The 25,488-nt window shown below is 41.4% G+C and overlaps 1 protein-coding gene across 1 annotated transcript in view; it reads left to right on the top strand.

The window, feature by feature from the left end:
• The window catches only part of LOC126336451 (protein aveugle), a 31,553-nt gene extending 15,457 nt beyond the window's left edge, over positions 1–16,096 (top strand). The window contains exons 2-3 of the mRNA XM_050000161.1: positions 10,886–10,999; positions 14,777–16,096. Of these exons, the coding sequence (XP_049856118.1) occupies positions 10,886–10,999; positions 14,777–14,944 (282 nt within the window). The 3' untranslated portion in view covers positions 14,945–16,096. The remainder of the gene's footprint in view (positions 1–10,885; positions 11,000–14,776) is intronic.
• The last annotated feature ends 9,392 nt before the right edge of the window (positions 16,097–25,488 follow it).

The raw sequence follows: 25,488 nt of genomic DNA, 5'->3' as shown, positions 1-25,488 counted from the left end.
GTGTGGGTTGCGTATTGTCCGACGTCTTCCTCCGGGAGAACGGAGTGCCTCAGGGCTCCGTCTTGAGCGTAGCCCTTTTTGCCATAGCGATCAATCCAATTATGGATTGCATTCCACCTAATGTCTCAGGCTCTCTTTTTGTCGATGACTTCGCGATCTACTGCAGTGCCCAGAGAACATGCCTCCTGGAGTGCTGCCTTTAGCGTTGTCTTGACAGCCTATACTCATGGAGTGTGGCTAATGGCTTCCGGTTCTCTGAAGATAAGACGGTTTGCATCAACTTTTGGCGATATAAAGTGTTCCTTCTGCCATCCTTACATCTCAGTCCCATTGTTCTCCCATTCGTGGAAACAACTAAGTTTCTAGGGCTCACACTGGACAGGAAACTTTGTTGGTCTCTTATTTGGCTGCTCGTTGTACACGTTCCCTTAATGTCGTCAGAGTTCTTAGTGGTTCATCTTGGGGAGCGGATCGCACTGTCCTGCTTCGCTTGTATCGGTCCATAGTCCGATCAAAGCTGGATTATGGGAGCCTCTTCTACTCGTCTGCTCGGCTATCCCTCTTACGCCGTCTCAACTCCATCCACCATCGGGGGTTACGTCTTGCGACCGGAGCATTCTCTCAGAGTCTTTATGCTGAAGCTGCCGAATTACCATTGACCTACCGGCGCGGCGTACTGCTTTGTCGGTATGCCTGCCGGCTGTTGTTAATGCCCGACCACCCCTCTTATCAGTCTTTCTTCGCCGATTCTCTCGACCTCAGTATGGGTTGTACGTGTCTGCCCTGCTGCCCCCTGGAGTCAGCTTTCGTCGCCTGCTTCGACAATTGGATTTTGCCCTCCCTACCACCTTCAGAGGGGGTAGGAGCCCAACACCACCTTGGCTCCAGGCTCCGGTTCGTATTCATCTCGACCTCAGCTCGCTCCCGAAGGAGGGTACTCCGGCTGCAGTGTATTGCTCACGGTTTGTCGAACTTTGTGTGCGACTTGCCAGTCACACCTTTATTTACACTGATGGCTCCAAAACTGACGATGGTGTCGGCTGTGCCTTTGTCGTCGAGGCCGTCACCTTTAAATACCGGCTCCTCGACCAGTGTTCCAGCTTTACGGCCGAGCTTTTTGCTCTCCATCAGGCCGTTCAGTATGCCCGCCGCCACCGCCATTCATCGTATGTACTCCGCTCTGATTCACTCAGTGCTCTTCAGAGCCTTGGAGCTCCATATCCGGTCCATCCCTTGGTGCAACGGATCCAGCAGTCCCTCCGTTCTTTTCCTGATGATGGCTCTCCTGTCAGCTTTCTGTGGGTTCCCGGCCATGTCGGAGTGCCTGGGAACGAGGCTGCTGATGCTGCAGCCAAGGCTGCAGCCCTCCTGCCCGGCCAGCCTCCCATTGTGTCCTGTCATCTGACATTAGTGGGGTTATTTGTAAGAGGCTTGCGTCATTGTGGTGGGATACTTGGTCATCACTTCAAGGAAACAAGCTCCGGACCGTAAAACCATTCCCAACTGCTTGGACAACCTCCTCCCGACCATCTCGGCAAGAAGAGGTCCTTCTGACCAGGTTGCGGATTGGGCATTGCCAGTTTAGCCACCGTTACCTGCTCTCCGGTAACCCAGCCCCGCAGTGCGACATGTTTTATTGTCGTGTCCCCGTTTTAGTCAATCTCGTGTTGTTCTGTCTCTGACGTCTACTTTACAGGATATTTTAGCTGATGACGCTCGAGCAGCTGCTCGTGTTCTTCATTTTCTTACTTTGACTGGCTTGTCCAAAGACATCTAACTCTTTCACTTATTTTATCTGCATCTTTGTAAGAACTTTCTGGTGTCCGTCCCCCCCCCCCCCCCCCCCCTTGAGTTTTACTAGATTCTATGTGCTCTTACAATTGTGACTGGGCGCTAATGATCTCAGTAGTTGAGCGCCTTTAAACACCCCCACCCCCCAAAAAAAAAAAAAAATGCAGATATATACCAGATACACCACTTCGTTGTTCGACTTGCTACGGTCCTCCTACTGTGGATCAGGCATCAACAACTGCTTCTTAATGATGCCTCACATGTCTGTAGTTCACCTGGGCATCCAAATTACCGCCTCCTCTTGCCAAACAGGGTAATCCCTCTCCCGCAGTGGTAGTCCAGGTCAGGCATTGTGATAGCAGTCCATGTTCGGTCCTTTCTTTCTGACCTTGAGTTTTTCCCTGCACCATCTGTCCACGGGGTCCTCTAACGTACACCTCCATGGTCCATATCTCGGCCACAGCTTCGTCTGGACCTATCTCTAGGCCCAAAAGACTTAGTTCCTCCTGAGACCCTTCACCACCAATTTTTATTTATTGTTCATGTGTTCTAGGGCTTGGGCAATACCTGCACCAATGGCTTGATGATAGGTCATCTTTCTGGCTTCGCTTATGCCCACGCTGGACATACTGAACAGTGCTTCTTCCTGGATGGCTACAGTCATTTCTTGCACTCTTGAGCATATCCGAACTTGCAGTGGTGAGTCCTTCCCCATCTGTAGTGACTTTTGCAACCTACAAGCACTCTATCAGTGCCACCCTCACCATACTTTGGTAATGACTATCCAGGAGTCTGTTTATGCCCTCAAACAACATGGGTGGTCAGAGGTCCTTGTATAGAACCTGGGACATGTTGGAATTCTGGGAAATGAACTTGCCGACGGGCTAGCCAAAGAGGCTACTCATAAATAGTCTTGAGATCGGCATACCAGAATCTGATCTTTGATTGGTATTATGCTGCGAACCTTTTGGGCTCTTCAATACAGAATGGCTTTCCCTGACTTTGCCGAATAAGTTACATATGATAAAGGATTTGATGAATGTGTGGCGGTTCTCCATGCAAGGCTCTCACAAGGGTCCAATGTCCTTTGCCAGCTCCATATCAGCCATATTTGACTGACTCACAATAACCTCCTACATTGTGAGGACGCATTTCAATGTTGCTATGGTTCACGTTTGACAGTAGTCCACATCTTGTTGGACAGTCCAAATTTAGCAACTCTGAGGTGGACCTTTAATCTCCGACACGCACCCTTCGATTTTAGGTGATAATACCTCAGTGGCTAACATAGTTTTAAGTTTTATCCATGAAGTTTTTTTTTATTAGTCTTTTAAAGCATGGTGCCTCTGCCTCATCTTTCATGCCATCACCCTACCTTAATTTAGACTCTTCCTCACACCCTCTGGTGCTGTCTGTCTGACTTGGTGTTCGTCTTTCACCATATTTATTTCTCTTACCTTTTGTTTTTAAGCTGGAGATTTTAGTGTGTTGCAGAGTGGCTGGCTCATCCTTTTTTATTCTTGTGATCAGCCAGCCAAGGCCATCTGCTATATTGTTTTAATGCCTTCAATCGCTATTTTCCTTTTAGTTAACAGTATTAAGCGTTTTATTCCTTCCCTGGATTTCAGGTGATAGGATTCTTTTCAGGTATGGTTTTAATCCAAGATCTGAGAGACTAAGGAAAAAAGGACTGATAACCTTGCAGTTTAGTTCCTTTAATCTACAAACCAACCAATTGCCATTTGCTTGGCATAGCAGCTTGGTGATCTGAAAGACAAAGATAGGGCCTTACTTGAGGCTATGCTCTGTTATTACTGATTCCTCTATGAGTGCCAGTCGCACATGTCTGATGTGCTCCTTGCAGTGTTTTGAAACACAGTGCTGCATTTGCCTATTGTATAAGTACCCACATTTGCTGGCAATGCTCTACACTGAGGTGACAAAAGTGATGGGAAAGCGATATAATGTATACACTTGGCAATAATATCATGCACACAAGGTATAAAGGGACAGTGCATTGGCAGAGCTCTCATTTGTTCTCAGGTGATTCATGTGAAAAGGTTTCTGACATGATTATGGCCGCACAACAGGAATTAACATTCTTTGAATGCAGAAAGGTAGGTGAAACTAGACACATGGGATATTCCATCTTGGAAATTGTTAGGGAATTCAAGATTCTGAGATCTATATTGCCAAGAGTGTGATGAGAAAACCAAATTTCAGGTGTTATTTCTCACCACAGACAACTCAGTGGCCAACGGTGCCGCAAAATTTGCTCTTAATGTGCCATGGTGGCAGAAAATCACCATAAGTGTCTTTGGTAACAGAAAGACATCGCCTGTAGCGCCTTTTCTGGGCTCATCACCATATCGGTTGGACCCTAGACGACAGGAAACTGTGGCGTGGTCAGCTGAGCCCCAATTTGTGTTGTAAGAACTGATAGTGGAGTTTGAGTGTGGCATAGACCCCACAAAGCCACAGATCCAAGTATTCAACAAGGCACTGTGAAAGCTGGCGGTGACTCCATAATAGTGTGGGCTGTGTCTGCATGGAATGACTGGTCCTGTGGCCCACATGAAGCACAAAATCCTGCACCTTTAACACTTTTCCAATTATGGACAGCTATGGAGCCAGTATGGCTCACTATTTTTGCAAGGGACTTTCAACCACTTGTTGAGTCCATGCCATATTGAGTTGCTGCACTACACTGGGCAAAAGGAGGCCCAACATTATATTAGGAGGTATCCCATGACTTTCGTCACCTCTAGTAATCCCATGTATGTTCTGTTTAAGTGGGTCTTTTGCAAAGCCAAGCCACTTTGTCATCTTTGGTGGTGGTCAGAAAACTATTTTCATGTTATACAGAGTAATCCAATGGCACTGTTCTGACGACAGTGTTTGTGTTGCATTTCAATGGCTATTGGGAGAACTTTGTAAGGGAATCCATTGAAATATGGATTCACGAGAATCTGGTCTACAGGGACAAAGGATGCCAAATGGCTGTGGCATGGAATCTCGTGTTGACAGTAATACATTGTGAAAGTGCCCAGCACAGGGCAACTAGCAAGACACAAATGTAATGCCCAGAGCACTCCCTCCCCTCCAGCCGGACAGTACCCGATTGCCCATAGCTAGGTGGAGGGGCCCGCACACTGCTAGTATAAATATTAAAGCATCCACAGTATCTTGACAATTCATGAGATGATGAGGATATGATGAGTATGATGCTCTTCGAAATGTTGCAGTATTTAAACACTGCCATCCGGCTAGAAACCCAAGAGGTTTTTATCAGCAGTATGATTCCAGCTGACATTTCCCTTCTCACCAAAAGTAAGAAATACTTGTTGAATGGACTGAATAGCATACTTGCCTACGTTATGGGTTAATTTAACACAATGACTGAAGTGAGAAAAATGCTAGAAAAAGGTTGGATGAAGCAAAAACAGTTTTTTGAAATTATTTACTTGTATAAAAAATTGATATAGTATAAGGGTAGAAGATATTAAAACAGTAGTGTAAGAAAGTGTGAAATGAACTAAGGGAAATCTGATAAGGCAGAAACTAAAAATATTTCAAGTGTGTGTGTCTGTGGGAGGATACTAGAAGGTGCCAGATGAAGTGTCAAGTACAGAGGTAACAGAAAGAATCCACAAGAAAAAGTCTGTGGAAAATTCTAACCAGTAGAAGGGATAGACTACTTTGATATGTACCTTGTCATTTAAGAATAGTTTATCTGGCAATGGAAGAAACAATATAGGGGAAAGATTATAATGCCAGACAAAGATAAGAAAATGTTAAATAGATTAAAGAATTTATTCACAATATGGACAGTTAGAGGACATTATCATATCAAATGGATGATTAATTACAAAAACTAACTTCACTGGAGACCAAGAAGGGGTCAGTCTTCTCTCAGATTTTTTTGCCCTGGAATCTGCAGACAGGCCCAGTGACAATGCCAGCGCCTCTGTAAATCTCAGGGAACAGTGTCTTCCAGCCTCTGTGCCCTGTACCAATGAGCATTCCATCTCACAGGGGAGTCATACTGCTTATCCAGGATGACATTCATAGCCAAACCATCTCACTGAGCACTCAGCTGCAAGCTGTTGCAGTTCGCATTATACTTCTTTACTTCACATTTTCTCTTTGCATCGTCTACATCCCTCCATCATTAGCTGTTACCAAGGTAGATTTCCTCCAGCTTATTGACCAACTCCCTCACCTCTTTTTGCTGCTGGGTGACTTTAATGACACCATCCCCTTTGGGGCTCTTCCATAACCGTTCCAGACGTGCCCTCTTGGCTGACCTTCTCAATCAACTCAGCCTCATTTGCCTGAACACTGGAGCACTAGCATTTCTTCCAGACTCCATGCACATCTCTTCCCATTTGTACCTATTGGTATGCACTGCCCAGGTTGTGTGTTGTGTTGAGTGGTCTGGTCTTGAGTGGTCTGTTCTCTCACACGCATACTCAAGTGACCATATCCTCTGTTCTATTCATTATATGAATCCTACCCCATCTATGTATAAACCCAATTGGCAGCTTTCTAAGGCTAACTGGAGGCTTTATCCCTTCCAGATGACCGATGAACAACATTTCCCTAGTTGTGATGACAAGGTAGTGTACCTCACAAACACTATCCTTACCACTATCCAAACCTCGCACTTTATCTTTACGGTGCCATGTCCCGGTCCCCTGGTGGATTGAGACATGACGAACTGCATCCATTATAAGCTGTTGTGTGTGCAATGTCATCACATTCTTCATGATAGCAGAAAAGCAGCTGGATTTCATCTACTAGCTTTTTTTTTTTTTAGTGGTTCCACTCCTCTTCCATCATATGGGGCAACCTCTGTCAACTCTCTGGGACCACATACATTCCCCCATTCCTGGTCTGATCATAGCAGATAATGGCATTATGGACCCTATAGCTATCTCAAACACAGTGGGCCGCTATTTTGCAGAAATTTAAAGCTTCACCCACTGTCTCCCTGTCCTTGTCTCTCGGAAACGAGTGGAGGAGACTCGGGTGACACCCTTCTCCTCTCAGAATTGTGCATGCTACATACAGTGTCACCATTACTGTGAGGGAGCTAGATCATGATCTCACTTCATCCTGACCTTCCACCCCAGGGTTGGACGACATTCATGTTCAGATGTTGCAGCACTTTTCTCTTGCATGCGGGCACTCTCTCCTTCGTACGTATAATTGCATTTGGGTAGATTGCACATTCCCCAGATGCTGGCGTGAAGCTGTTGTCATGGCCATACGTAAGCCCGGTAAGGACAAACACCTTCCTTCTGTGCCATTTCTCTCACCAACTGTGTTGGCAAGCTGATGGAACGTATGATTCATGGCTGGTTGGTATGGTATCTCAAATCTTGCAGTCTGCTAATCCCTGACAATGTGGATTTTGAGTGCACCGTTCTGCAAATGACCATCTTGCCACTTTGTCAACCTGCCATGAATGGTTTTTCTGCACAATTGCCAGACTGTGGCTGTGTGGTTTGATTTGGAGAAAGATTACAACATCTGTTGGAGGTTTGGTATCCTCCATACTGTATACACGTGGGGCGTCAGAGGCTGCATGCCCCGTTTCCTTCAGGAGTTTTTAAGACAGTTTTGAAGGTATGTGAGGGTTGAGTCTTGTTCGACACTTTGATGCAGGAGAAGGGGAGCCTCGGGGCTCCATCCTGAGCTTCATCATCTTTGCCACAGCTATTAACCTTATTGTGGCCCGTCTCCCACCAAGCATCTCTAGCTATCGTTTCGCCGACGACTTTGCAGTTCTCCATGGGCTTGTCTCCTTGAGTGGCATTCCCAGCAACATCTCGATCATCTTTACTCATGGAATATCAACAATGGTTTTCGCTTTTCCACTGACAAAACTGTTTGTATGAGTTTCTGGTGGCGCAATGTGTTTCTTCCACAGTCTTTACATCTTAGGTCTGTTGCTCTTCTGTTTGCTGAAACTACGAAATTCCTGGGGCTCATGCTTAATAGGAAACATTCTGGGTCCTCCTATGTGTCTTATCTGGCCGCCTGCTGCACCCAGTCCCTGCGTCCTACGTGTCGTAAGTGGTATTTCCTGAGAAGCATATCATATCAACCTCCTCTGATTGTATCAATCATGTATTTGTTAGAAACTAGACTATGGGTGCTTCATTTATTCATCTGCACATCCATCCACCTTAAGCCGTATTAATACAATTCACCATTGTACTTTTTACGCTAGCCTGGTTGATAGTCTCTGTGCTGAAGCTGCCAAACTACCACTGTCATACCAGTGTGATGTTCTCCTCAGCAGATACACATGCTGTTTGTCTGCTATGCCTTGCCAACCATCCTATGCCTCCTTTTATGCTGACTTGCTTGACCATCAGTATGGGGGGGCGTCCCTCTTCTGTTACCTTCCAGAGTTCGCTCTCGGCTCCTACTCTGGCAGTTTAGCTTAACGCTACCGGTTACATTCCTGATGGTGTGAACCCTTTACTACCGTGGCTTCGTGCAGCGGCTCGTGTTCATCTTGGACTTCAACTGTGTTCGCCTTGGACTTAATTCATTTCCTAAGGAAACTCCTTTGGATTCACTCTATTGCAGTAAGTTTCTCAATCTTCACAACTTAGTGAAAGCATCTTTGTGTACACTGATGGCTGTGAGACTAATTGTGGGGTTGGGTGTTCCTTCGTCTTTGTCACTGACCAGTTTTGGTATCAGCTTCTGGAACACTGCTCAATATATACAAGAGAGCTCTCCACCCTCTGTCAGGTCACCCAGTACATCTGATGGCACAGGGTTTTCAACTGTGTTATATGCTCTTTGCCCTTCAGAGCCTCTGTGTGCTGTTCACAGTCCATCTCTGAGTTCAACAGGTCTAAGAAAGCTTCCACCTGTTCACTGCTGAAGGAGTCGCTGTGATGTTCATATGGGTTTGTGGTCACATCAGTCTGATGGGAAATGAGGCTGCTGTTGCTGCTGCCAAGGCCGCATTCCTCCTACCTCAGTCCACTAGCTCTTCCATTCCTTTGGATGATCTCCGTATTGCTGTCTACCAGCAGGTTGTATCACTTTGGCATCACCACTAGTCGTCTCTTCACAGGATCAAGCTCCAGGGAATTAAAACTCTCCCTCCGAGTGGCTTGGCCAACCTCATGTTGATTCTCTTGCCGCGAGGAGATCATTTTAGCTAGTAGGTTGCTTACTGGGCATCGTCATTTTAGCCATTGCCATTTGTGATTCCCCTGTCATTTCATTGTCACCAACCTTTGACAGTTCACCATATCTGACCAAATGCCCTTTTTTAACCACTTACATTCTCATGTAAGTGTGCCGTCTGAGTTATCAGCTGCTTATGCAAACGACACATGGGCTGTCAATAGCATTTTACTTTTTATCCTTTGTAGCAATATGGTGAAGGACATTTAATCTTTGGCTCAGGACCTCCACTATCTCTACTGCGTATTTTGTATCAGGAAGTCCTTGTTCTTAGCTCGCTTCCCTTCCATCGATTGGGCTTAACATATAATCACATTTAAATTCTTTTACTTCTTGATGATCTGAATTTATGACGTGGATGCTTATGACCTTATGTTTTTGTGGTCTAAAACAAACAAACAAACAAACAAATTTCCCTCAAATCACATAATCCAGTTAGATGATTCGTTATATCTCACAGTATTGTTAGTTTTCCACACCCCTTTTCCATGGTTTCAACCACTGCAAGTTTAAGACCTTCACACTACTACAACTACTGCTTAACAACTACTGCTTAACAACTACTGCTTAACAACTACTGCTTAACTTAACAACTACTGCTTAACAACTACTGCTTAACAACTACTACAACCTGTATGCTAGCACAGAGGTTTTCAAACTGTGTATCAAGACTCCCAGGACATTGTGGCCTCACAGTTGGGTCACCATGGTGGTTCCATAACAATAATAATTTGGTTTATTTGCTTTGCAAGTAAAGGAACAACATGTGCACTACTTGTGATATCTAGCAGGCTGGCAAGTAAGTGTTGTTACTATGACAGCGTGGTAGATGACAGTCTAGTAATATGGAAGAAAAAGTTGGATGATAATGAAAGACATTGCACTATTCCTGCTCTTCATATGATTGTAGAATAAATGACTTACAGGTGGTGAAGAGTTGACTCTTTGTTTGTAGATCAGATAACTGAACGCGGTGATTACTTCCTGCACTACTTTCCAGAAGTAGTAGATCAACATAACTAGATGAAAGATCCTTTCAGAATGGAACTTCCATCAACACTTACTATTGAGGAACAAAAGCAATTTATGGATATTTCTTCAGACTCCACATTGAAATTGAAGTTTGTTTACTCATCACAGCTTGATTTTTGGAGCTGGTGAAGTAGAAATATCTGCAAGTTTTGATACCTTTTAGTACAACCTACTTATGTGAGGTAGGTTTTTCATCATTGGCAATCATCAGTATCAAATATAGATTGCGAATGAATGTGAAGAAAGAGATTTCCAATCTTGTGCAGAGATTTGAGGAACTGGTGATAAAGAAGTAAACTCATCCTTCTCCTTGATTTTGTTGCAAGAATTGACCATAATAGTGTTAAAAGTTTATTAAAATGTGTTACTTTTGACATTTAATAAAGAAATAATTCTTATTAATTTTTTTTGAAATTAAGTTTTATTTACCTCACATTTCAGTTGAATGTCGTGCGAAAGGAGTCACAGGTGATCGAGTATAAATCAAGGGTGCTGAGGATCCAAAAAGTTCGAAAACCACTTGGCTGGCACACTTCTGCTGGTACAAAGCTCCTCTTCTTTCAGCTTCCAAACATTTAAACTCATCTCTGAGACTCCTCCACCATTGTTATAAACCACTGGTACCATGTTGTATGTTGCTGTCTTATTTTTTTCTGATAAGTTGAAGTTATCATTTAAATTATCTTATGGAAGTTCAGCTTGCCATGTCCTTCATTCCTGCCTCAAATGCATTGCTTAATGATGTCTTTTGAAGTCTTCATGGACATTTACTTCTGCCTTGCTTTCTTCCTATAATATTTCAGAGCACTTTATCTCTATTACTGATGCATTCTCTCATTTATAGAATAAAACAGCACGCCCAAAACCAGTGTATCTGTGGACTGTTCTGGATGTTCAGAAATGGCTGCGAAGACATTGCAGTGACTATTACCCATTGTATGCAGAAAAGTTTCAGCAGGTAATGTATGTAATACAAAAATTTTCATTGAATTGTACAGTGTGTCCATAGAATGTGGTCCAATTCAGTTCGTTTTGTTTCAGTCAAGGTGTAGCAATTTCTGTAAATCGTATTGTGCTTGGAACCTTTCAGTTAAACAAAAAAAACATGTGTTTATTTTTCTATTAGAATTAGTGTAAGAGTAATTCCATGTCAATCCAAATCAGAAAAGAAACATTTTCAACCAGACCACCTCAGATTTCTTGCAGATGGGCTGCATCCAGTGATCTAGATAAGAGATGGAAAAGTGCCAGTTTGCTGAGGTATGCGCAAGGCTGTAGCCAGGATTTTGTCAAAAGGGGGGGGGGGGGAGATCTGATTTGATAAAGAGGACCTTAAAAAGGCTCTTTTCTTTCATTTATTCTGAAAACAGTTATATTCAATTTTTTTTTTTTAATTTTATGTGCATAACCTGCTTTTAGGTGGCCTTTATTCTTAACGCGCGTGCACACTTTTACTTTGTTGTTATTATTCAATGAAGAAAATTCATTTGTTTATCTTTTATTTGTACTCCCATAATGATAGTCATTTGTTTACAGTTTTGTTGACATTGGTACAAGTTTACCCAGTGCCAATTTACACCTCATAAGAACATTACTTAATATTCTTAGTGAGCTCCCCTTCGGGTTGTAATCATCGATGTGTGATATACAAATAATGAGATAATCAGTATGATGTAGATTTATGATGAAGCTTGTAATAATGCTAGAAAAGCCTGCAACTTATGAGGTGGGTTGTATCCTAACCTGGAAGAAATTTTCAACTACGTGTGAACACATTCTCTGAAACTGGAGGTATCATACCAAGAAAACATGATTGAAGGTGAATTGCTACTGGGGAAAATTTGGAAGTCTCTATATTAGCTGCATTTGTCACTAATCCTCATGTAAGTTTCCGTCAGTCGGAATGTGATTAGGCAATTTCTCAAAGGAGTGCTCTTTGAATAGTTAAGCATGGTAAATTCCATCTGTATCATATTGGTCTACCTCAAGCCCTGTATGGGGATGATTTCTAGAAGTGTGTTGAATTTTGCCAGTGGGCTCTAGTACAAGTTGAAAATGGTACATTATCCAAGGTGGCCGTGTGAAATTTACTTGTCCGTGTCAGCATAAGTCACCATCATTCTGGTTCTAATCCAGGTACAACAGTGAAACTTGTATCATTGAAAAGCTAATGAGTAGAGCTTTACATTGATATGCAACATTGCAGGTTTCTAGGAATTTTCACACTAAAGGTCATTGACCTTCAGCTTTAATCTTAAATATCTCAAAACACCCTACCTTCAATTTTTTTGATATGTATAATTGCTCCAATATGCTACTATAAACACGGTAAATATCAAGGTGGCACATCAAAGGCATCCTGGCCAAAAATTTATTTTTCCTGTATGAGTATACTATCAAAACACGGTTGTACATAAATATTAAACACAAATTATTAAAAAATACAATTTGTAAGTAATGTTGACAAAAATATCTTTTATATTATCGTAGTAGAAGTATGATCCGTTTACAGTGTAACATCAATGAAAAGGCAATAAAAAGTGATTACATCTCATTTCATAAGTCTCCAATAAATTGTTAATGTGTGCCGGATCTGATGCAGGGAGAGAGTATATCTTTCCAGTTGGTGTCACTGGATCCAGTCTCGTGAGAATATCATATCTTCTGATAACAGAAGTGTATAGTGTGACAGAAAACACAAATGATGGAGACGATCCAAGTGGATGCAAGAAGCTGGCCTGTATTTCATGTGTTTCTTCATAAGTTTGGAAGACATATGCAACCCACCAATGACTGACACACACATACAGGCAAAAATATCCATGTATTTCTGTTAATAGGATTTGTTTCTACATAGCAATCACTGTTTTTTTTTCTCGCAAAAGAAGCATAATATGTCTTTGTTTTCACTGTGCCTTTGTTAACAGGTATTCCACAACAAAGCTTATAGGTACCTAGAATCGTGCTTGTATTCTTGAAACATTGCTTCAGCTTGGCAGTGTCTTAATTGTGATGGGAAACTGATGTATAGTTGAAGACACATGAAGGAACATTTTATTTTCACCGCTGAAAAAAATAAAATTAAATTAATCCATTCAAAATCTCCTGATGGTAGGACAGAATCATGAAATTATTTCCATTTTTGTATTGGGCAGCACATCCATCTGAAAAGTAGTCAATGTAATTTGGAGTTGGAATGACATTTTAAGAAACTGAAAACGCACGCACTTTATCATGCTGGAGATAATAAGATATTTCCACGTATGAAACATGCTGTATGTCATTAGTATTTGCATTTCCATAGTAAGCTAAAAACTGGTGAATTGTAATCTGTGAATTATTTCACTGAAATCCCTGTACTTTATCCTGTACCTCTTCCTGAATGGTGAAGGAATAATCATGTACAAAATCACAAACAAGATATTCATGTACTTTGAGTTCTTCTTGAGTGATTTTAAAGGTCCTTGACTGCTACTGTATGATTCATAAGTGTGATAGAAGCCATTGTAAACTCAATGCAGTTTTTTAGTTTCTAAAACTACCCTGCCTGTTGTTAACCAACACTTTTCATCCATGTGGTCTGCCATCATGATATTTACCATGTTTATGGTAGCATATTGGGGCAATACAATTTTTTTTCCAAAAAAGTTGAAGGTGAGGAGTTTTGAAAGTTCATGGTCAAAGGTTAAGGCCAGTGACCTTGAATGTGAAAATTCTTAAAAACCTGCCAGGTTGTATATCAATGAAAAGATCTACTCATTGGATTTTCAGTGATTAGAACCAGAATTATAGTCATTTTTGTTGAGATAGACGCATATAATTCACATAATTTCGAAAATTTGCAACCTGTAACTTTCTTCACAATTATCGTATACCTCTGCAAATTCGTAGTGTTCATCTCTTATCTGATCACTGAATGCTCCAAATATGAAAGACATCTGAGTGAGTTGGTTTGACTGTTTTGTTGGATTGGTATGGAATTACCAATAATCCAGACTCTTACTGCCATGGGACTGGTTCCCATTTTTTGCTATCACAGGTACTGTTTCATTCACAACAATACAAAACTTTTGCAATCTTATGTTCATGTGTTTCAAGACAAGACTTGTGATTTGTCATCCAGGACAACCATAAATGGCAAGAGTGAAAGTACACTTCCTTGTTTTAATCCCCTCCACTTATTTATCCAGCCTGTTGTCTCATCTTCTCCTTTAACATAGCTTTTTCTTCTTTGGTACATTTATCCCATCCTGTCAATTGCATGCCCTTAGCCAATCTTGCTGTAGTTTGGCATTTTTCACATACATGCTCATTGCTACAAGTGAGTGTTATGTTAACGGTCAGAAAATATCCCAGACTCTACTGCAGATTGAACCCTAAACCTTTCAATTGAAGACCTTACAACGTTTTTAAATGTTTAAATGTTGATTACACAGTACTTCATTCCTCTGCCAACCGCATGAAGTTTCTTCATCTCACTTCATTTCTGCCCTCTCCCCAGTTTGTTTTGTGCAATATTTATGGTGCACCTCAATATAAGAATGAAATTTGCCTCTGAATATATACAAATGTGAGAAAAACCTTGAGACACACATTCATCAATGGTCAATAAAACATATATAAAAAGAAACCAGTAAAAATAAGACAAGGAAAAATGTCTCTTGCCTTTTTTATAACTTTTTGCATTAACTATGTCAAACTCTCTTTGTATAGTTCCCATAATTTTTGCTTTCAGCATGACATAACTGGCAGGTCATTAATAAGGATTAATGAAAGCACCTTAATTAGACTGGGCATTGAAAATGCTGTACATCGTCAAGAAATTTGGAGAGAGATTGCAAAACTCCGCCTGAAGACTGACATAATAGAAATCCGTGATCTGGAAAGGAGGATTAATTGCTGACATATTTATAATCATACTGTAAAGAAATTGTTCATTATGAATTTTACAGAAAAAGAAAGATTCATTTTAACATTCTTCGTGCTACTTCTGTCGTTATATCATGCAAGGAAAAGAGCAACTACATTACGGCTTATACATCTGAAGAAAAGAAGATGCCGTTTGTTGCGTACCATCATGGACATATCTGACACATGAGAGAAGTAGCAAAGTGGTAAATTGTACCCATTTTCTTCATGAAATATTATTATTTTCAATTCTCTGTATCACTCACTCTTCCATAGATGTCAAATAAAATTGTCATTCATTTTACAATTCTGTGTATGCTTCATGATCAGAATTCTTTCATACATAATTGTTTTGTAATTATTCTTAATTTTTAAGAGATGAATTATAATTGGAAGTAAAACAACTGGGGTAGTGTTGGAACTCGTAATGTTTGAGGAAATGACCAGTAATTAAGACAGAAAGTGTCAATGTTGATTTGTCTTACCTCACACTCAAGACTGCTTTGTCTTTGTCTGTCGGAGTTTATTGTTCTGTTCCAGTTTCCTGCTCTATGTTGTAGTTTTTACATTAATTCATATTGTATGTGTTCTTAACTTGTGCTTAAACAAAACTCTTGTTGGTTGTTACAAATTACTGTTGTAGATTAACATATAAGATATGCTAAGCTGTGCTGTGTCCATAGATTAAATTGCAAAGCATAAATATATCAAATACAACAAATTAAATTTCTACTCATTGGGGGGTTTTAGTCGCTGCCAACAGAAGGTGACGCAAACACTACCTTTCAGGATGAGAGGTTCCTTCATCTGGTCACAGAGAAGTAATGGACAGAGGGAAGGAGACTATTCAGAGGTTGAAAAGGAAAGCTACTCAGGATTCCAGAAAATAAATTACAGGAGAAGAAAATATGAGAAAATTCCACAAACATTTTCTCTCTCTCTGTCAGAAAAAGAGAGCTGTACTGTATTTGTGTCATCTTTTGTGAGACTTTATATGGCCACTAGCTAAGCATAATTTTTCCTTCTTTGCATGTAGTTTTATTTTAGAGATCTCCCACCCCATCACTTCACCGACCTTCCCCATCCTCTTCTCTCACACACTTCCCGTGGGTACAGCAATGAGCATTAAATAAAGGTTATTGAAAAGAACAATCACTACCTGTCTTCCTTAACTTTTAAATTAACTAATTACTTATTCAAATTTGGAATGGCTTTCATCTACATAGCTTCTTTTCTGCCATAAAAGATTTTTTGAAACATACTGAAATGTAGTTTACCAAAGAAAATAATCAATTATTGTTAATATAATGTAAATGAATAGATAAAAGAATCAACTCACCATGCTGCTGCAGGAGAACACACACACACACACACACACACACACACACACACACACACACACACAAAAGGATTTAACTTTTACAAGCTTTAGGAGCCTGTGTCTTCTACTTCTTGCAGAAAAGCGGAAAGGGAAGGAAGAGGGGTGAAAGAAAAGGACTGGAGAGCTTTAGGGAAAGGGGTACACTTCAGAAAAGTCATCCAGAATCCCGGGTCAGGAGTGACTTACCGGACGGGATGGTAAGAAAAGACTTGATTTTTGGGGACTGCACTGGACGAGATTTGAAAACCTGAGAGCTAAACAGAGGAAGACAGGGTAATATGCAAGACAGAGATTACCGCTAAAACATTTTGCATGAGTTAATAAGAATGAGAAGCTAAGTGCATTTTACATAACAAAAGTGGGAGGGGGTGTTGAAAAATAGACAGAAAAGACAATGATAGATGTAGGAAATTAAAACGGAGTGAAGCAAAGAACAGTTACAGTGAATAAAAGCTGAGACAGAAGAAATTAATATAAATTAAGGCCAGGTGGGTAGCTAGAACCGAGGACGTGTTGTAGTGCTAGTTCCCACTTCGGAGATCTGAGAAACTGGTGTCTGGGGGCAAGAATCCAAATGGTGTGTGTGGTTAAACAGGCACCATGGTCATGTTGTACAGCATGCTCTGGAACAAGATACTGTTTGTTGCTTGTATACGCCCTCTGCCTATACCCATTCATCCTGACTGATAACTGGGTGGCAGTCATGCCGATGTAAAAGGCCGAACAGTGTTTACATAACAACTGCTATACGACGTGTCATTTCACAGGTGGCTCTCCCTTTGATAGTATATGTTTTGCCAGATACAGCGCTGGAATAGGTAGTGGTTGGAGGGTGCATAGTGTAAGTTTTTTGGAGCGGTCACGGTCACAGGGGTAGGAGCCATAGGGTAGGGAGATGGGTGCAGAAAGAGCATAGGGTCTGACAAGGATATTGCGGAGATTGGGAGGGTGATGAAAAGCTATCCTAGATGTGGTGGGCAAAACGTCAGACAGAATGGATCTCATGTTTTCCTGTGTAATTTAATTCGTGTCTATTTTTTAGATAATAAAATCACAATACTGGATTATACATAAAACTGGCTTGCTGCTTCATAGAAAATAGACGTATTTTGTTGTGTAAGAGGAAGACATGTCTATAGAGTTGTGTAGAAATGTATGTTGATCACATCTGAATTTCAGCCACCAGAAATACAAAGTATTTTGGTATGGAGGCTAAGAGGGAAAATGTTGATGACAAACAAAATTAAGAATAACCAAAAACTTTTTTTGTTGTTAAAAAAATTATTGCATCACTCAGCAATTATATTTAAAAAATTCATATTTAAGACTGTTTCAGGGTATAGTGAGTTACATCTGTCTAAGACAATCTGCCCAGAATTCTTGCTGCTTCAGTAAGAGTAGGATCATGATGCTGACTGCTTGAAGTGAGAGTCTAAAAATGTGGCTAACTTTTAAATAGAGCAAGCTTCATGTGGAAATAAATGCTTCTCAATGGGCTCATTAATTGATTTTAAATATAATTTTGCTTTTTCAGTAGTTAAACTGTTCTTTAAACTTGACTGTTTTAAAGAGATTCTGTTAAGCAGTGGAATTATTTGTGAACACATCACATACTGTTCTCCAGTGTATACTGTTCTTGTATAAATACCCATACTTCCAGTGACATGAAATATATTTCATTCATTAGGAAAATGGAGAGATAATTAAAATGTATTAGGTATATGTAATGATTCTACAAACCTGTATAAGCAGAAGTGTGAGAAACCAAGGAGCATGGGCCAAATTTGAGTGTGTGAGGACTAATTCATCCTTCACCTCTAGTATTTGTGTAACCATGGCCATTTACTATTCCACCATGTTGGAACATTTTGTGCTAGAAGTACTTTAATCTCGGTTTTCCTGGTGTATCTGATAATTTCTCTTTAACAATTTGCTTTGCCTCAACAATTAAAAAAAAAAAAGTGCTACTGGTAAGCAGATGTCTCCCAACAAAACAAATGGCACAACAATACTCCTAGTGTTGGAATACATGTCATGCCATCCGAAAGAAGTAAATTTAATGTATATGCAATGAATAATACTTGCAGGATGGAATGAAGTGTCCCAGTTGAAACCTTATTTTTGTTGTTGCCTGTAACAATGACAGTTATTGTGCCTAAAATACATTACTTCTTGTGCATTTTCAACTTCTTGCGGCGTAATGAATAATCCATTAAATTTCAGGTATGCAGCCGCGCAAATAAAATTTCTTCTACTGATATTTCGGCTGCGTATTGTCCGGCCATCTTCAGAGCAAGTCACAAGACTGACGACATGGTGCCAAGCGCTGCCTTATATGCTCCACCGCGGCGGTACTGCGCATGCGAGTCACAGATGCTGGTCGGCGGCAGAGACGTACGCTTACACATGCACCACCTGTGGCGAAGGCATACAGACATTCGATTTGCTTACCGCTGTTTGATCGGCGGCGGCGACACGATGACGACTTCTCTGCAATTTCATTACTCCAAGAGCCAGATTCCATGCTTTTTCCAAATTAAAACCATTATCTTTGTTTATTAAATTGTTGGCTAATCGAATTTCTATAGCTTCCTTGAATATAGATTCCCAAAAAGAAGAGGTGGATGTTAAAATCTTCACATCACTGTAATTCATGGAATGACCCGTATCAATACAATGTTCGGCCACAGCTGACTTGTCTGGTTGTAATAAGCGTGTATATCTTCGGTGCTCCACACACCTCTCATGAACGGTGCATGTTGTTTGACCTATGTATGACTGCTCACAATTTCCGCAAGGAATCTGGTACACACCCGCCTTACGAAGCAGTAAATTTCTTCTGCAGAATCCTCTGTCTTAAGTAAAGGGCTAAATTTTGCCCCTGCTCCAAAGACATTGCCGATATCATCTTTCATCAGTGCCATTGAAGAAGCTGTCCGATCACTATCAGAGGATTCTGCAGAAGAAATCAGATGAGAAACCTGTCAAGTAATCACGAAGCATCATCCACAAAGAAGCAATGTTTCCAAGGAAGAAAGACGTGCGTGAGGATACTGATACAGTCGTCCTGCGTGTCGATAAAGGTAATGCTACCGTCCTCTTGCCTCAGGAAGTCTACAAGGAAAAGATATATGGTCTACTTAGTTCTGGTGCATACCGGAAGATTAACGAAGATCCTACTAACAAGGTGACAATAAGGACTGCTGCCTTGCTGAACGCTTCATCACTACTGAAGGAAGCCATAAGGAGTTCAAAAGTCCGAGGTGCAGTACCACCAAGATTTTATGGTCTTCTTAAAGTTCACAAGCTGGGTAAGGATGAGCGTCTAGAGGACTTTTCTACGAGACATAATAACGAGCACTATTGGTTCACCAACATATTTTTCTGCCAAATATTTAGCTTCCTTATTAAAACCATTGGTAGGAAAATGTAGTCACCACATTCATAATTGTATTGATTTTATTCAGAGACTTAGCAATGTCAGGCTGAATAGTATGGATGTGCTTGTTAGTTTTGACGTGGTATGATTATACACCAAGGTACCTTTAAAGGACTCTTTATCTCTTATCGGCCAACATTTTGATAAAAACATTACGACCTTATTTGAACATGTGCTTTTATCATCTTATTTTCAGTTTAATGGTGAATTTTATGAGCAAATTGACGGTGTTGCCATGGGAAGCCCCCTCTCCCTCTGGTAGCTAATTTATTCATGAAAGACTTCGAGGACTAAGCACTGGACTCAGCATGTTTTAAACCCATGGTCTTCTGGAGGTACGTGGATGACACATTCGTGGTATGGCCCCATGGTATGGATGAATTACATCGATTTCTTGAGCATTTGAATTCCATCCATTCTAGCATTAAATTTACTATGGAAACAGAAAAAGACGGCTGCCTCCCCTTTTTGGATGTTGTCGTTCGCTGTAAAAGTGATGGCACATTAGGACATGCCATATATCGGAAACCAACGCACACAAATCTATATCTTCATGCCAGTAGCTGCCATCACCCTTCACAGACCATGGGCGTCCTTAAGACCTTAGTGCATCGGGCGCACTGTATATCCGATAAAGACAATTTGCAAGGAGAGCTAACATACCTCGAGCATTTTTAAATCGAATGGATATTCTCCGCAACAAATTCGTAGAGCTTTCGATGTAAAACCTAAAAAGCAGGTATGTGAAGGGGAAGAAGATAGTAATTTCTACACATCTAGTGTGTTTCAGCCCTATGTGGGTGCTCTTTCTTCAAAGATAAGCAGTATTCTTGAGAAACACTGTGTTAAGGCAATTTTCCGGGCCCCCACAAAGATTGCGGCTTTACTCGGCTCTGTGATGGACGATTTACTGCTTCGTAAGGCGGGTGTGTACCAGATTCCTTGCGAAAATTGTGAGCAGACATACATAGGTCAAACAACATGCACCGTTCATGAGAGGTGTGTGGAGCACCGGAGATATACACGCTTATTACAACCAGACAAGTCAGCTGTGGCCGAACATTGTATTGATACGGGTCATTCCATGAATTACAGTGATGTGAAGATTTTAACATCCACCTCTTCTTTTTGGGAATCTATATTCAAGGAAGCTATAGAAATTCGATTAGCCAACAATTTAATAAACAAAGATAATGGTTTTAATTTGGACAAAGCATGGAATCTGGCTCTTGGAGTAATGAAATTGCAGAGAAGTCGTCATCGTGTCGCCGCCGCCGATCAAACAGCGGTAAGCAAATCGAATGTCTGTCTGCCTTCGCCCACAGGCGGTGCATGTGTAAGCGTATGTCTCTGCCGCCGACCAGCATCTGTGACTCGCAAACGCAGTACCACCGCGGTGGAGCATGTAAGGCCGCGCTTGGCATGTCGTCATTTTTATGAATCACTCTGAAGATGGCCGGATGATACGTTGCCAAAATATCAGCAGAAGAAATTTTATTTGCGTGGGTGCATGCCTGAAATTTAATGGACTACACATTACTTATCCATTATTTTTTTTCAATTTTTCTTCTATTTTCAGTGCTGTGGGTCTTCTTTAAATATACTCAAGACACATGCAAGTATTGTTTCTTTGCATAATCTCCTAGCACTGCAAGGTGCAAATTTTACCTCTTTGAAGAGCATACAACAGTGGCCAAGATGACTGTTTTGATCTGCATCAAATCTATGAGTACACCATCCTTTACTCTGTTATATTTATCGTGCAAAATCTCGTGTTAAAATAATTGTTACTAACGGAACAGAAATGTCCCTTGTGCAAATATTTGAGCAAATATTTGAATGTAAATGCAGATAGCAATCTGAGACAATTGATGCCTACAATGATTTTCATAACATACCAGTATATGTATTATTTATCATGAAATTTCTTTTGAAAGTTTATGCTGCCCAGGTAATGCATAGTGAGAATTCAACACCTCCACAAGTTTTGGAATGCACTATCTTTCACAATAATAAAAGGTTGCACAATGGTGATAATTTTGCCTAGGTATCGCCTATTCTCTTCTTTTCAACACTTTCCTTTCCATACTTTTGGAATTCTTTATTTTTTGGCCTCTCAGCATTATTATAATGTGTATTGTGTTGTTTTAAATGATAATGAAGCTTAGATATTTCTCCGTCTGTGGCTTAGGGCCACTCATGCAAGCTACAAGCAGTTATTTTTCATCCTCTGCTATTTCAAAAAACAGTCATATGTGCAATCTCCATTGCATACATAAAAATATACACTCCTGGAAATTGAAATAAGAACACCGTTAATTCATTGTCCCAGGAAGGGGAAACTTTATTGACACATTCCTGGGGTCAGATACATCACATGATCACACTCACAGAACCACAGGCACATAGACACAGGCAACAGAGCATGCACAATGTCGGCACTAGTACAGTGTATATCCACCTTTTGCAGCAATGCAGGCTGCTATTCTCTCATGGAGACGATCGTAGAGATGCTGGATGTAGTCCTGTGGAACGGCTTGCCATGCCATTTCCACCTGGCGCCTCAGTTGGACCAGCGTTCGTGCTGGACGTGCAGACCGCATGAGCCGACGCTTCATCCAGTCCCAAACATGCTCAATGGGGGACAGATCCGGAGATCTTGCTGGCCAGGGTAGTTGACTTACACCTTCTAGAGCACGTTGGGTGGCACGGGATACATGCGGATGTGCATTGTCCTGTTGGAACAGCAAGTTCCCTTGCCGGTCTAGGAATGGTAGAACGATGGGTTCGATGACGGTTTGGATGTACCGTGCACTATTCAGTGTCCCCTCGACGATCACCAGAGGTGTACGACCAGTGTAGGAGATCGCTCCCCACACCATGATGCCGGGTGTTGGCCCTGTGTGCCTCGGTCGTATGCAGTCCTGATTGTGGCGCTCACCTGCACGGCGCCAAACATGCATAAAACTATCATTGGCATGAAGGCAGAAGCGACTCTCATCGCTGAAGACGACATGTCTCTATTCGTCCCTCCATTCATGCCTGTCGCGACACCACTGGAGGCGGGCTGCACGATGTTGGGGCGTGAGCGGAAGACGGCCTAACGGTGTGCGGGACCGTAGCCCAGCTTCATGGAGACGGTTGCGAATGGTCCTCGCCGATACCCCAGGAGCAACAGTGTCCCTAATTTGCTGGGAAGTGGCGGTACGGTTCCCTACGGCACTGCGTAGGATCCTACGGTCTTGGCGTGCATCCGTGCGTCGCTGCGGTCCGGTCCCAGGTTGACGGGCATGTGCACCTTCCGCCGACCACTGGCGACAACATCGATGTACTGTGGAGACCTCACGCCCCACGTGTTGAGCAATTCGGCAGTACATCCACCCGGCCTCCCGCATGCCCACTATACGCCCTCGCTCAAAGTCCGTCAACTGCACATACGGTTCACGTCCACACTGTCGCAGCATGCTACCAGTGTTAAAGACTGCGATGGAGCTCCGTATGCCACGGCAAACTGGCTGACACTGACGGCGGCGGTGCACAAATGCTGCGCAGCTAGCGCCATTCGACGGCCAACACCGCGGTTCCTGGTGTGTCCGCTGTGCCGTGCGTGTGATCATTGCTTGTACAGCCCTCTCGCAGTGTCCGGAGCAAGTATGGTGGGTCTGACACACCGGTGTCAATGTGTTCTTTTTTCCATTTCCAGGAGTGTATTTACTTATCTAAAAAATATATTTATTTTCTGATTACAAGTATCATGAGATTCACAGACAAAGCACTTTTGCTAGAAGGATTTATGAATCTACATAAACTTCAATGCAGCTGCTTCTGTGCATGACATATGCAGTATATTGGAACACACAGTGGCAATGTCCGTCCACTGTATTGAAACCTGAAACCCAGAAGCACTAGTGCAAGATCAAAAGAAATGTCTCGCAGGTGAGAGTATTAAAATCCGAATGGTTAACTGTTGGAGCATTCGCAACAGAGTTTGAATCGCTCATGAAAAGCAGTGAAGTTCACATAATACTAGGTACAGAAAGCTAGTTGAAACATGAAACTGATAGCAGTGAGTGTTTTGAGGAAAATTTAAGTGTATATTGAAAGGATAGGCAAATGGGAAATGGACGTGGTGTATTTGTCGCAATATACGTGAAACTTGAGTCCACTGAGATAGAGATCATTTGGGCAAGACTCAGTGTCAAGGGTGGGCATAAAGTGATAATTGGAGCCTTCTGTCGCCTAGCAGACTCACCTCCATATGTAACCAAAAACTTTAGAGAAAACCTCAGTTCACTTGTATGCAAGTTCTCCAATCATTACTGTAATCATTGGTGGAGACTTTAGTCATCCAACAATTAACTGGGAAAATTCTGTTTGTTAGTGGTGCGTGTGAAACATTACTAAATGCCTTCTGTGAAAACTAGTTAGAACAGATAGTTCCCACTCACAATGGAAATAATTAGATATAATGGCAACTAATAGAACTGACCTCTTTGAGATTATCCACATTGAAACTGCTGTCAGTGACCATGACACAGTTGTACCAACAATGATTACCGAAGTACAAAGGACAACTAAAAGAAGCAGAAAGATATATATGTTCAATAAGCTAGATACAAAAACAGTAGTATCATATCTCAATGAGGAACTTGAAACTTGCAGCACATGTAGAGGAACTATGGCTTAAATTTAAAAGAAGGGATAGATGTATACCCAGTAGAACAGTCCATAATGGGAGGAAACATCCATGGTATACAGTCACTGTAAAGAAACTTTTAAAGAAATGGAGATTACTGCACAACAGATATAAAACAAAGCAGGGAACTATAGATAGAGAAATGCTGAATGAAACAACAGAATGACCTTCTCAATGACAACCCACATGGATTCAGAAAACATAAATCATGTGAAACCCATCTGGCACTTTTCTCACTTGACGTACTGAAAGCTTTTGATCAAGGTAACCAGGTTGATACAGTATTTCTTGATTTCCAAAAAACATTTAATTTGTTACCACACATATGTTTAGTGTCAAAAGTGTGATGATATGGGGTAACAAGTGTCTGGATTTGAGGAATTTCTGGTAGAAAGGATGCAGCATGTAATCTTGGATGGATAGTCATCATCGCATGTAGAAGTAACTTTGACATTTCCTCTCACCAGTGGTGGCATCCATGCCAATAGATGCTATTTCATAGTGGATTTTATTCACATGAACTATTTTACCAGAGATAGCTTGAAATAGACTTATTTTTTGCATATATATGTTGGAAATGTAACCAATATTCAGATACTGATATTGCACATCATATGGCAAAGCCCAGTTTGGAACAATATTATCTATTTGAATGTGTTTGCAATATATAAAGTGCATGGGTGCAACAGTGTGCCAGTGCTCTCAATTCCCCAGCACCACACCAATTGTTGGCAGTAGAATGGTCTGTATGAGATACTTGTTGGGTAATGCAGGATTTTGCTATGGGGCTTGGCACATGAGAATAAAGAAAAGGGCATGATTGTGTGCTAGTGAAAGTTCAAAAGTTGGACAATTGATGTGTCAAGTGTTTTGAACTGTGGTTGTATCATTTACAACACTGCCAACCAGCAAGGAATTGTGCATTAGCTATTACTGATTGCTTTGTGTTGTGCAGTGTTGATAGTTTTCTTTTATTGTTTAAAATTAGTGAAGAGACTAATCCTAGTACATCGCAAAATTCAT

This window comes from Schistocerca gregaria, chromosome 2 (assembly GCF_023897955.1).
Source record: "Schistocerca gregaria isolate iqSchGreg1 chromosome 2, iqSchGreg1.2, whole genome shotgun sequence".
Classification (NCBI taxonomy): Eukaryota; Metazoa; Arthropoda; class Insecta; order Orthoptera; family Acrididae; genus Schistocerca; species Schistocerca gregaria.
This window is presented reverse-complemented; position numbering and strand designations above follow the sequence as displayed.